This window comes from Rhinolophus sinicus, chromosome 4, assembly GCF_057876585.1.
Source record: "Rhinolophus sinicus isolate RSI-liver-muscle chromosome 4, RSI-T2T, whole genome shotgun sequence".
Classification (NCBI taxonomy): domain Eukaryota; kingdom Metazoa; phylum Chordata; class Mammalia; order Chiroptera; family Rhinolophidae; genus Rhinolophus; species Rhinolophus sinicus.
The window spans coordinates 62,465,097-62,479,167 of record NC_142504.1 but is presented as its reverse complement, the minus strand read 5'-3'; the positions used below and the strand labels follow the sequence as shown (position 1 = coordinate 62,479,167).

The 14,071-nt window shown below is 50.0% G+C and overlaps 1 protein-coding gene across 2 annotated transcripts in view; it reads right to left on the bottom strand.

Annotated features, from left to right (window-relative positions):
* Positions 1-14,071, bottom strand: part of ALDH1L1 (aldehyde dehydrogenase 1 family member L1) — a 133,421-nt gene that overhangs the window by 21,377 nt on the left and 97,973 nt on the right. For both annotated transcript variants that reach the window (XM_074340449.2, XM_019719138.3), the window contains exons 10-15: positions 12,845-12,992; positions 11,399-11,518; positions 10,055-10,182; positions 6,055-6,205; positions 4,952-5,022; positions 788-893 (exon numbers count right to left, since the gene is read on the bottom strand). In XM_074340449.2, the coding sequence (XP_074196550.2) occupies positions 788-893; positions 4,952-5,022; positions 6,055-6,205; positions 10,055-10,182; positions 11,399-11,518; positions 12,845-12,992 (724 nt within the window). The remainder of the gene's footprint in view (positions 1-787; positions 894-4,951; positions 5,023-6,054; positions 6,206-10,054; positions 10,183-11,398; positions 11,519-12,844; positions 12,993-14,071) is intronic.

The following is a 14,071-nucleotide window of genomic DNA, read 5'->3' as shown; positions in this document are numbered from 1 at the left end:
GTCAGCTATTGTTATTGTTAGCTTTTTAAAAATTATGTTAATACCCTTAGGGACAAATTGCCCCCAAAGAAACTGGCGGAATGGGGGACTTGCTGGGAGCACTATCCAGATCCACATGCTGGAGCATCTCTTCTTCAGTTCCTGAATCCCCTAGAGCCAGGCAGAGGGGGGGCTGTTATTGCCAACGCACAGGTGAAGAAGCTGAGGCTCCTGAAGGGGATGGGGTGTCCTCACCTCTGGGGGACACTGCTCAGCCCCTCCCAGCGTGCATGAACCACTCCTGACATCCCACTTCTATGCCCTCTCTGTGAGGCGCTGGGGTGGTGGATGCACAAATCCCACTGCTCACCCCACATCCCTCCAGGACTTTGGTTTCTGAAGCCAAATAGGCAACCAGGGCACCAGTTCTACTAATAGACCACTTCAGGCTGTCTCAGAGCACAGGGCCAGGGTCAGGGGCACCAAGCAGGATTTCTGATCCCCGGAATCTGGAGTGCTGCCATCTGTGAGGAAATCCCTGACTCTGCTCAACAGGCAGCTGCAAATGCAAGCATGATTATCCTGACTCAGCCACCCTGTGGCTGAAAGAACATGAAGTCTACTTATGGCTGGCACTACTGCATGCTACCTCTGCCCACAGTAGACTGGCCCTCATCAGCAGTACCCTTCCTCCTTTGAAGAGAAACCAGGATTGGCATGGGCGAAGGGGCCAAAGGGCCATCTTGCCCCTTCTGCTCAGGGTGCTTCCCCATGCCCTCTACAGCCCACAGGCCCTGCCCTCACCCACCTGGGCAGGCTTGATCACCACTGTGTTCCCAGCAGCCAGGCAAGCAGCCGTCTTCCAGGAGAGCATCATCAGGGGGTAGTTCCAGGGGATGACAATGCCACAGACTCTGCCATATAGAAGAAGCAGACTTTCATCTCTTCTCTCAGCCTGGGTGCCCACAGTGGGCCTGCCATCTTCTTCCTCTCTCCCAGGCCTGCTATCCACTACAAAGCCAGGTCTCCTGATATGGCACCAAAGGTCCTGCTGAAGGCAGCTCCTGCCTACCTTCCCGGGCCCTAATGGGGCAGTGTATCCAGTCTGTCAGGAGTTCCTCTTTCCAGCAGGGCACAATGGCATGGGACACTGGACATTTTCTGATGGGAACTATGAGACCAGTCTAGGGACACAGTTTTGTAAGGCATAGCACCGACAACCAGGGAAGTGAGAGCAGGCCGGCATGGATAAGAACCTTGGCAACTAGCAGGGTCTGGGAGAGGGCCTGGGGTCACATGGCAGGCTGGGGGGGACATGGACAGGGTCCAGGGACAAGTGGGCCAGGAGGATGGGTATGAGGCCAGGGCTCAGTTCTGTGGAGAGGAGAAGCATGGAGTCAGCCTGGGAAGCCTGATAAAGTCTGTCTGCTTTGCATTAAGAGATGGCACCCAGTTTAGTGTTACCCCTCAGTTGAGGAGAAAGCCTCTGTCTGGTCAGTGTCTTCATGGAGGAGAGGCTGACCCACAGTCCCAGGGGAACTGATGACAACACCTGTGGTCCCAACAGGCATGGGGCTCTACCTTCCTCTGTCCCTTGTAAAAGGGGGCCATAACAGCACCTCTCTGCATGAGTGTCAGATAATTAGAGGAGCTAGTGTATGCAAGAGCCTGGTGCTGACTACATGACTGTTACTTTCATCATCATCGTCATCATCATCTTCATCACCACCATGACCATCAGAGAATACTCCCAAAAAGACGACTGCTTAGCTGAACCTAGGCAGTGGGAGAGCGTGTACAAAAACCCAGGGCATGACGGGTAGTGAGTGAGGAGCCACAGAATGCTCCATCAGGCAGAGGGGGAGGGAGATGGGGCTGGGCATGTGCTGAGGCTGACTTGGGGGTCTCCAAGCCATTCTGGGAGTGATGGGGCATGCTGAGGGGTTAGGAAAGTCACTTTCTCACACCATGTACACCCAGCAGACTGAAAGAGACAAGACAGGTGTAGGGACCAGAGTGAGTGTTCCCAGGGAAGTGGTGAGGTCATCAGGGAGAGAGCGGGCTGGGTTGTGGGGGACTCCAGAGAAGAAAAGATATCAGAGAAGTAAGTCCCACTGTCATGGGCTGAATTGTGCCCCTCCCCCCATTCATAGGTTGAAGTCTAATTCCAGAACCTCAGTATGTGACATTTAGAAATACGGTCATGGCAGATATAATTAGTTAAGATCAGATCTTACTGAAGTAGGGTGGGTACCTAACCCAATATGACTGCTGTCCTTATGAAGAGAACAACATGTGAAGACAGACACACACACACACACACACACACACACACACACACACACACACGGAGAACTCCATGTGAACATGAAGACAGAGTCAGGCAACACCAAAGATTGCAAGAGAACCACCAGAAACTAGGGAGAGGCCTGAAGCACATTCTCCCTTATGGCCTTAGAAGGAATCAACCCTGCTAAAGACACCTTGATCTGGGACTTCCACCTCCAGAACACTAAGGCAAGTTGTTGTTTGAGCCTCCTAGATCTCTGTTGCAGCGGCCCCAGCAACCTCCTACACTTGCCAACATAGGGGAAAGACTGTGACCCCTGGGGCTGGGGGTGTCTGCAGGTTTGGCCCTGACATAGAGTCAAAGCCAGCAGGGGCGAGGGACGCATGGACGGAATGAATACATCACTCACCAAGCTGTGGTGAAACCACTCTTTCATTAGCCTCTGTGCCTTGTTTATTCTTGATGGTCTTTCTTAGTGGAAATCTCATGGCTTTGGCTCCCCCAGTATTGAGGCCCACCCCTCCCAGCCATTGCCCTGCTGTGCTCCAGTTCCTTGGGCACTGCAATAGGGTGACTCCTGCCTGTCCCAGTGTTCTGTCCAGTGTGCCTGGATGATGGGAGGTTACACCCTTTTCTCACTAAAGAGAGCTCCTGGCCCCAGGGGAGGTTGGGCCAGTGTGTAGCTGAGTGAGGGGTAATGTAGCTGTGGCCTCACTTTGAAGGTCACTGCGGCACTAGCCAGGGCATTTGGTTGTGCACATTGATTGGAGCCACTGCCCTGTCCTTCTGCAGACATTTTTGGAATGCTCTGTGTGTGCCCTGGGAGTGCAGAAGCATCAGTTTGGATGGCATGTGTCATAAAGAGAACAAAATGAGATTGCAAATTACAGAGTAGGCCAACTTGGTGCACTGGTCGAGGGGAGGAGGTCACCACACAGCTAACAACTGGATGACCAATAGCTGGAGGACTAGAAGCTGGGGGAGGGGTTGGTGTGAATATACAGAGGGTAGAATGGGCGTAGAGAGCCCAGGGTCCAGGAGTAGGCCATCATGGCTAAATGCAGTGAGGGAGTGGGGTCAGGGACATCAGGCTCCCAGTGAGCATACGGCCAAAGTCAGGAGTTTGATTTCATTTCAGGTGCACTGGGAGCCACTGGATGACACTGAGAGGAGCAGTGAGATGGCCAAACATAAGTTTTCTAACATTTTCTGAACATCAGAAAGAGCTGGCCTTCGCTCTTTCTCAGCACTAGGTAGGCAATTCTCCTCTTCTCCCCATAGCTTAAGCTGTATGGCTGGCCTGGGGAACCTCTGCCCTGGAGTCTATGCCACCTGCCCCCAGCCTTACCCCTTTCCTGTGGGCTAAAGGAGGGATTTTCCTGCACCCACAACCCACCCTCCCCCACAGCCCACTCTCCTGACAGGAGCCCCCCTCACCAGCGGGCCTGTCCTTCAGGACCTGGTTTGTCCAGCTGTACTCATTGTTACCAACCCAAGTGACATTTGAGCACGCACTCTTTATGAAACACTCCCACAGTCCCAATGAAGCTGAGGGCCTTTGACCACCATCCAGGAGGATGTGAGGTTCCTGCTGGTGGACCACACTCTCCCCACCCTGAGGGGTACAGAGCAGGAGGGAATGACCAAAAGGTGCTGACCGAGGTGAAGCCTCTGTCCCAGGAGACTCCCCTCCATCCCAAGGTCACCCCTGGCCAGACCTTTCCTTGCGCTCCCATGCATATGACTCGTGAAGAGGGACCACAGGACAGGAGAATGTGGGACGTTTTTTAGACGCCATCCCTCAGCTTGCTTTCCTCATGTAACAGTGGTTTCTGCAGGACCTGTTGCTGTGCTGCGGCTATAGTGCTGCTGCACTCCCGGCACAGCCACACACCATTCCTCTCGGGGACACCACAGAGCTCAGCGTTGGCTGTGCTGTCAGGTTCCAGTGCAGCTGCTGTCAGCATCTTGGGTGTGTCTCCTCGTGAGCCCCTGTGAGTGAGTCACCACAGTTGTGCTTTGTGGGGTGAGGACATGTGAATACTGAACGGTCACTGCCAAGTTGCCTTTCACAGGAGTGGACCCACTGGCCCCCACCCAGGCAATGTGCTGGCTCTTCTCTCTCCCTGGGCCTTTGGGTCATCTGATGGTGAGGTAGGGCCTCGCTGCTGGGTTTAAATCATTTCCCCAGTCTCTAGTCTGGTCTATGCTGCCTGGACACTTGCCTTTTCCTGCTGGGCATCTCTTTCTACTCTTGCCTGTTTCTCCATCACTTTTTCTGTTCCTTGGGGCTATGTAGTAGTCCCTCATTTTTATGCACATTGATCATTATACTTTTCAGATAAAATTTTTAGGGTGTACTTTGTTTCCTGCTATGACTCTGACTGATATAGGGTTATTGTGGGGATGATATAAAATTATGTTTATAAAGTTGTTAAAATAGTGCCTGGCACAGAACAGGTACTATGGAAGTGGAAGCTGTTTTTATCCCGAGAATAGAAATTTTCAGCAGTTTTGATCATTGTTGTATATACAACCCCTGAAAAGTTTGGCACATAGTAGTTGGCAAATAAATACTTATTTGATAAATACATAAAAGGGGATTATATGAGGGCTCCACACAGCATGTTGCATGAAAAGCACCTCGTGTGTGGCTATTCTCCACCCTGTGCTGTGACTCACCCGATTGGCTCCTTCCTGGTCAAGGTCAGGTTGCGGTTGGGTCTAGCTTGGTTGATGGGGATGGTGGAGCCCTGGAAGAAGCATGGGGGGCTGTCAGTAGCAGGGGATTCCAGGTCCTTACCCTTTCCCTCTGAGTAGCTACCTTGCCCTTGGGGCACAGTGAAGAGCAGGTTCTTATCTGCGTCTTGATGCCCCCACTACCCAGATGGGTAGGAGATGCAAACCTCCTAGCTTATGTATAATGGGGACATCTGAGTTCAGATATGGGTAGAGCATGCAGCCCACCTCCCTCATTGTCTGCACTCCTCAGCCCTGTGGAGAAACTAGAGGCTAGGGGTCCAGAACTGACAGAGACACTGTGAGCCCTGCAGCCATGGGTCTCCCCAGGGAAGGGTTGATCCATCACAGCCTCTAGCAGGCAAACCTCCAACAATGGCCCCAAAGGTGAGGCCCAGCTCCCTGGGACCTGGGACATAGCCAGTTACTCCTCTTGCAATAATGCGGTATGGTACTGTTGACCTTAAGATGGGGAGATAAAGCAGGTGGGTGGGCCTAGCATAACCACAGGAGCCCCTGTAAAAGCAGAGAGTTTTCTCCAATTAGTGGCAGAAGAGAATCAGAAGGATAGGGGAATGGAGGGCCAGGACAAGGACCAGAGAGCGGTCTGCAGGAGCTGAGCTCAGCCTTGGCCAGCAGTCAGTAAGGACCAAGGCCCTCAATCCTGCCACTGTAGGAACTGAATTTGCCAACAGCTGAATCGGCCCAGAAGCAGGTTTTCCCCCCAGAGCTTCTGGATAAGGCCCATCCTAGCCACACCTTGACATAAAGCATGTAAGATCCTGGCATAGAACCCAGTAGAGCCCCCCTGGACTTCCCACCTGCAGAACTGGGAGCTAATAAATGGTGTTGTCTTAGGCACTAAGTTGTGGTAGCCCATCTCCCTCATTGCCCGCACTCCTCAGCCCTGCGGAGAGGAGAGCAGGTGGGGAGCCCATGACAAACACTGGAGGCCCACAGCCATGTTACACAGCATTCAGAGTAATGTGCTACCCATAGAGTTCCCTGCCAGGCCTGGCCTGCCTATGTGAGTTCTCATGCTCCACCTGGATCTTGTCACACCAGCCAGCAAAGTAGCGGAAGGTCTGGATGGACATGCCCACGTGGGTCTTCAGGGCCAGCGTGTAGACGGCACCCGCATCCAGAGCCTCAATGGTGGCCAGCTCCTCCTGATGTTGCTCCATGAGGTCTGCCAACCTGGCCAAGGCATGGGGGAAAGGAGGGAGAGAGGCTCAGGCCTGGCATAGCCTGGTCTGCTTTTTTAAGGCCCTTCTTCAAGGGGCTGGGGGCCCTACCCTGCACACTTAGATGTACTGACCTCAGTTTCCTTATCTGTGAGATGGAACAGTAACATTTACTTCGCTGGATGAGTGTGAGGATGCCCTCTCACCCTCTCTCCATCCCTCTATTTACTCCTTCCTGAAATATTGATGGATTGACTACTTTATAGTAACACTCATACATGATTCTGCAGAGGAGGCTGCCTGCCTCTGTAACAAGGAGGTCACCATCCCAGAAGGTCACCCTCTCTGTCTTTGAACAGCTTCTGCCAGGGGAGAAAGCCTGCCTGGCTTCAAGCACCAGCCAATCCATGGGAGGATACTCCTGAAGCCGGTGTCTCCAGGAATGGAGAGGGAGGAATAACAGGGAAGGTGCAAGGGAAGGAATGTCTACATAGCCCTCCTGGAGTCTGAACACTCCGATGTCCAGTTGTTCACCCATGATTCTGGTGGGCGTGCTGCTGTGGGGGGCCTGGGAGTTAGAATGGTGCTCCCTCCCTGATGTGAAGGTCTCATGCACCCAGGGGGCAGGGTGGATGGGGGAAGGTAGAGACTACCAATCTAGAGCAGCTCTCAATCTTGCACATAGGGAAGCTTAAGCCCAGAGACAAGCCTGCTGACCTGTTCCTACTCTGCTTCTTTCTGCATATAGCCACTGGCAATGCCCTAACACTCCCAGATCTGCTCCAGTCCACCTGTGCACACCTCAAGTTCCCCCAATGGCTGCCCACCACATTCAGGACATAGTCCCAACCCTGTGCTTGACTGACCAGCCCCTAGACCTTACCCATTTCCTCCTGGGGCCATGAAACCTACTGCCTTCTTCTTCTCTTCTGCCTACGTCGGTCCCCTTCAAGTGTCAGGTAAGTCAGGCCTCTTGTCTGGGACCTGTGGGAGCTGTGCTAATACCATAGGCCTGGACGGCAGTTCCTGTACTCCAGCTTCCCCTCTCAACCTTCTGCAACTCTTTCAGACCCTTTGGGAAACCGACCCTAATCCCACCCACCCCAAAGCAATGCCATCTCCCTGCAGTGTTCTAATTGCATCCTTGCCTTTTTATAAACCTCGCCTGACTGTTACTGATATTCATATAGTTGAGCATTTCAGTACTATTTCCTCTCCTATGAGGGCAGGGACAGCATCTGGTCTCTTGCTCATGGGCACATGGGCAGCATGCTATGAAAAGTTGGTGAGTGAAACTGTGGACTGAATGAGCACAACAAAATAGCAGCAGGGATATGCTGTTGCCTCAGGAACAGTGCCCAGGTCATGCTCTGGGTAAGAAAAGCAAAGGTGCAAACTTTTTGAGAAACATTATAGATGAAATATTAAAAATATTTTGTGGTATTTCAAAAAGTAGGGTTCCATCATCCACAAGAACAGATGAGCCAAAGATATAAATCTATATTACAAATTAGCCAAAGATAGCATCTGTATATTAGCCCCTATGTTGTTTTTTCTTCACTGCAGGCTGAGATCCATTAACTTGAAAGCCCACTGGTGCAAATTTTCACATATCCAGTTATTTTTAAATTAGCCCAAAGCATCAAATTGTAGCCACTTACAGCCTGCCTACTTTGCATTCCCGCAGACTCTCTCTGACAGCTGTTACCACTGCTGAGAAGGGCTATATAATTATAGTCCCCACTGCCAGAGCCCTCTGATTCGGAGACTCCCACTGCATTGCTGAGTGACATCACCTGGACATGGCAGCCCCTTCTCTGATCTCCCCTGTCCCTTGGAGTTCCCTTACCCCCTCCCATTCTGAGTAGTGGTCCCCTACCCTCAACGCAGCCTCTGGAGGGTCTCCTGCTTTAGGGACTTCCCCACTGGTAACCCAATAAAGACTGTTATGAGTTGCTGCCTCTCATGGTCATTATTTTTTCCTTGATCAGCTCCAAATCCCTCCAACCCCTGACACTCCTAGACAATGCCATGTGTGATGTGGCTGAGTTATAAATCTAATACCTAGGATACACTTACTAAAGGAATTGTCACCTGATCGCACTAGCTGGGAGGCTCCTTGAGGGGAGCTGTGCAGAGTTGCTCTAATGTCAACCTGGTGAAGCTGCACCTCTGCCTCTGAGAGCCCCATCCCCTGACCAACAGCAACCCAGACAATCACCAGAGCCTTGGAGGTGGACCTGAACACAAGGTGGCAGCCTCCCACAGATATTTTCACTGGGTCTTCGTGGTCCCACTCTGGCAGCTGCGTATGGCTGGCTGCCCAGATTCCCAGGCAGGCTCTATCTTGTTCCCAGAGATTCTGGGGCACCAGCTAGTGACTTTCTCTAACTCTCCCTTCAGGATCTATCTTACCAGCTTCTCCCACAATTGTTGTGTCCCTGTCATGCATTCCATGTTCCATAATACCCATGGTGGTCCTACTTCCCTCATTGAACCAGGGCTGCTGGGCAGTCATGTCTCTGGGAAATCCTGCCCTGTCCCCTCCTGGGGTAGCGATGGGCACTCCTCCTTTTTGGAGACTGGGAGGCTACCTGGGGCAGTGACCAGGTCACTAGGAGCTCTCAGGCCTTGCTATGTCGGTCCACCCAGTCCGGGTCTCTACTTAGAGCTGTGCAGGGCAACACCTCCTCATTATCTTTGTGGTTAGTGAGGTTATTACTTGTGTCACCAGATGGTAGGAGAGCATCTCAAGGGAAGGACACTTTCTTCTGGGCCAGTGCTGTCTCTCACAGCAGTCCCTGTTCCAGAGCCAGCAGCTCATCACCACCAGCCAGGGCATGTACACTTCACAGCTCTGACTGATCTCCAGAGGCTCTAAGTCACTAGCCAATGGTTATTTTTAATAACTGATGAGTTCTCCAAGGAGTCTTAACACTAAAGCTATGGCAGGCTGGGCATGTCCAACCTCCATAGTCCTCCATCTCTATTACATTTTGCACACCACGCAGGCCCTTCTCTCTGCTCCCCTGCTGCGGGGTCTGCCATGGTGTTTCTGACCTCTGGAATAGAAACTAAAGGCGTTCTGACTGCATGACCAAGATGGGGGCTTTCCTGCTGGATGAAAAGTATACTCAGACTCCATCATCACCAAGCTCTGTGCCTGAGGGCTTTCCCAGAATCCAGAGCACCAAATCAGGACCCTGAAACTGCTCACAAAGATTTCAGACACTGTTCAGTTCATTTGCCCAGCACCTGCCCTTCTGTTGGAAACATCACCTCACTTCCTTGGGGGTGACTGCTCTGCCCCACTGGGACTACCTGATTCTAGGGGAGCAGCCTGTCTTCCCGGCCTCATTCCCACCCTAAGGCCATAAGCTGGAGCAAGCCCAAGTCCTTTCCTAAGACTTCTGATTGGGGCTATGGAGAGGGGGCTCCCTTCGCCCTTACTTAAAAAAAGAGGAAAATGTGAGGGTGGGCCACATCCCTGTCCTTACTGGCTTCTGTGCACAGGAGCCCCAATCCTTCCTCTGGCCTAGGCTGGTTCAGGTAAGCACTGTGCCTTTCTGGGTATGTCAGGACCAGTTGTTAGCTTTGCCAGTTTGTGGCTGTCATCTGAAACATTCCCTCATTTTTATACCTCCTCATCTGTCCCTTCACCAGTGACACCTTTCCCCTAAAGCCAGTTGTGTCTGGTGAAATCCCTCCTGTCTCTCAAGTAACTTCCTCTGAGTAGCCTTTGCTGAGCCTCAGGCTTCCATGACCTGTCCAGGACCCCAACTCTTCTGAATAGGACCTGAGCACCCAGCCCCACCCCAAGCTGAAGGTGGTGGTGGCTGACAGGTGGGTGTGGGGCTCTCACCTATATAGGAGCCGACCCCGGTCCCTCGCGCTGATCTTTCCCCACAATCCGGTCTCAAAGGCATCTTTAGCAGCAGCCACTGCCTTGTCAACATCGCTGACCTGGGCCAAGGACACCTGGCAGATGACCTGTGGTGAAGCAGAGCTGTGAAGCCCTCTCTGGTTTCAGTGGGCACAGACACGTCGTCTGCTTGCTCCTCTGGCCACCTCGGTGGCCTCAGAAAGGAAGGCTGCCAATGGTAGGGTACTGGGCAGTCACAATGAGAGGAAGGTGGGGTCTGGGAAAGGTTTTATGTGTTTCTACGTACCAGGGACCTTCTCTTCACTTTCCCACTGAGCCCACACAGAGCAACAGACTTAGGTTTGTACCTACAAGGCTGAGGGTCAGCTTAGCCTTTCCAAACCAAGAGCAGAGACCCATTAATTTACTGAGTCCCAGGCAGAACGTTTATTTCTTAAGTGGGATAGGCTAGACATTGGAGCTGACTCGACCCATCCCTCTCTGCATTGCATGCCCTGAGGGTGTCCCTATGCACTACAGCTCAGGCTTGGGTGCAGGTGGGAGAAGGTGGTAGAAGGTATGAGGCCAGCTCTGCCTTGCTCTTCCACAGATAACACCTGCTGGGCAGCACTGTCCAAACAGCCTCCCTCCCAGGACTCCTAAAACTGGCCTCGAGGTGGAAACAGCTCCTGATATTTCTGCCTGAGAGCACTGTACACCTTATCTGTGTTACCACACCTTTTCCACTCCTTTGTGAAACACTTTCTTTAAACTCCCTTCAAATGATCCATTTTGAGTGTGCTATCTGTTTTCAGGAGTGATGCTATAGAATGGGACAAGACAGAAAATGATCAATATGTACCTGTAAGAGTAAGTGTCGTTCCAGGCATGTACATGTGTGAGAATGCATGTATGGGTCATGATGCAACAGGTCACAGTCAAGAAAGTCAGACAAACACAGGATTCAGGGAAGAATTTCCCAATGTTGGGGTGTACAAATATTTGAGAAGGTGGGGCTGACACTGGGATTATTGTTGAAGTGTGGAGGGAGAGGGAATGGTTTTCCTTTCTTCTTGGGGGGATTTTAAAATCTACTCCTAGCCTCTGAAGCAGGCTGAAGACATTTAGAGTCCTCCTGCCTCCCTGCCAACCCCTCCCCACCATATCTTCCTCTATACTATTCCTGTATGGAAGACTGGAGACTGACTGCAACACTTTTGTGTCCAAGCATAGGCCCCCTGGGCTAGGACCCCCAGAGGCCAGGTAGGGGGAGGTGGGAGAATAGGTCATAGGTGGAGGAACAGTGGGAGGCAGGAGAGAAGCAGGTGCGGGGCCTGCACTCACACTCCCATCTGTCGGGTTGATGGTCTCATAGGTCTTGGTGCCCTCAGCATCCACAAATTTGCCCCCAATGAAGAGCTGGTGGGGCATTCGGAGGGTCAGCTTGTTCACTGCCTTTTCCACCTGGGAAGGAAGGTTTCATAGATTTTAGCTGTAGTGTGGATTCTTCACAAATGGGAATCAGTGACTGGCACAAACCCTGACAAAGGAAACAAAGATAGATAGACAACCACTAGTGCACGTGCAAGCGTGCACACACACACACACACACACACACACACACAGGCTGTTATGTGGGCAGTCTGAGGAGCTGAGTGGCAAGAAGAAATGGAGAGCACAGACTCTGAGGCCACACTGCCTGGGATGGAGTCCCAGCTCTACCACTTACCTGTTATGTGACTTCAGGCTGGTTGCTTGGTCTCCACACATAGGAAGTAGGTGGATAGACCCTTATAAGCCACCAGACATGACACCAGCCCCACCACTCACTTCCATACATATCTGCAACTCCACACTGAATGCAGGAGCCTCTGGGATGCCACCCCTAAACCTGTTTATCAGTCACTTTTTCACAAACCCAAAACCAACCTGAGGTCTATTCTGACCACCTTTCTTCATCAGCTTTTGTTTCAAACTACCAGCCAAACAAACTACCCCAACGCTAATTCCTATGGGAGTTGGTAACCTACCAAGATAATCTGGGGATATTTTTCAAGAGTTTCTTTAAACAACAACAACAAAACAACAAAAACAACAAAACAGATTTATAATTACTTCAACATCCTTCCATAACACAATTTGAATGTATAGAAACATTTGTTTTCCTTATTGAGAAAACATTTCCAATTTCTTTCTCTCTTGCTTTCTTTTTTCTTTTTTTCTGGCATTTCAACAAAAATAATTTAATGCAGAGAATTGGTTACACAGGTGGTGGAAGAGCTGAGAAGCTGTGAGTCAACTCAGAGATCAGCAATAGGAGGAAGCCACTGCCATCGCTAAATTACAGGGACAAATGGAGGAGGTGGTGGTACCAGTATTAGGAGCTAGGGCTACCCAGGGGAACCAGAGTCCCGGCAGGGTGATCTGGCAGGAGCTGGAGGCACAGTAGACATGCAGCCACTGTTGGAAAAGCCCATCAAAGGAGAAACAGGGAGAGAAGTCCTCTGTAAAAGCCTCTTCTTAATATCCTGGTCTCATGTCTTAGGACTCAGAACTTATCCCAAATACTGCATCTTAGACCGTAATTTCCTCTATTGAGGTTGTCCTACTGCTCTGGCATCCTTAGGGTATCAAGTTGCCAGGGAGAGCCTGGGACACTGAAGGGTGGTCTCATGGGGATCCTTCCTTCTTGTACATCCAGGTTTCCCCCATGTGTCATTTTGGATCCATAGATATGGATGCCTGAGGGGTCTGCAGGGCCATACCTACATGGGGCCCCCCAGAACTCACGTAGTCAATGATGCATTCACTCTCTTTGTTGTTTCCTCGCAACTTTCTCACTAATAGTTGGATGAAGTCCTTAAAGGTGGTTGCCATGTAAACTTCTTCATTTTCTAATTCCAGGCCATCACACAGCTCTTTTATTTCTTCCACCAGTCTGGAGGAAAGGAGATTAAAAAAAATGGAAGCATGGGAAGAGGCTTGGCAGACCTGCATTGTTCTAGTGGCAGAGGTGGTGATGCCAAACATACTTACCCAGAAGAAACCTTCATCTCAATACCCAAAGCATGAGTACTAGTCTAGAATTGAGGTTAAAATCCCAGTCCATGGTCTCAGAGGCCCTGGTTTCAAGTTCTGGCTCCACCAATTACTAATCTGTGACCTTGGCAAATGACTAATTCTTCTGAGTCTTAGTTTGTTTACCAGAAAAGTGGGAATAGTAATAGTGCTACTACTATTTTGTGATGAGTAAATGAGATAATTCAACTATTAATAATAATAATAATAATTAATAGAAAATTAATAATAATATTCAAAAGACACTGTTAAAAAATGAAAAGACAAGCCATAGGTTGGGAGAAAATATTTTCAAATAATATATCTGATAAAGGACTTTTATTTAGAATATATTAAGAACTCTCAAAACTCAACACTAAGAAAAAACAAAACAGTCTAAGTAAAAATGGTCAGAAGATTGAACAGATTCACCAAAGAAGAAATATGGATGGCAAATAAGCATATGAAAAGATGCTCAATTTGCAATAATATGGATGGACCTAGAGGGTATTACACTAAGTGAAATAAGTCAAACTGCAAATAACAAATACCATATGACCTACTTTTATGTGGAATCTAAAAAGCAGAATAAATGAGCGAACAAAACAGAAATAGATTCATTGTTACAGAGAACAAACTGATGGTTGCTAGATGGGGGGAAGCTGGGGTATGGGTGAGAAAGGTGAAAGGATTAAGAAGTACAAATGTTTCCATGTCTTGGCCACCGTAAACAAAGACATGCAAACAACCAAAATGTCCTTCGATAGATGAATGGATAAAGAAGTTGTGGTACACCTGAAATCTATGTAATTTTACTAACAATTGTCACCCCAATAAATTTAATTTAAAAAAAAAAAAAAAAAAAAAAGAAGTTGTGGTATATATACACAATGGAATACTATTCGGCGGTAAGAAAAGATGATATAGGAACATTTGTGACAACATGGATGGATCTTGAGA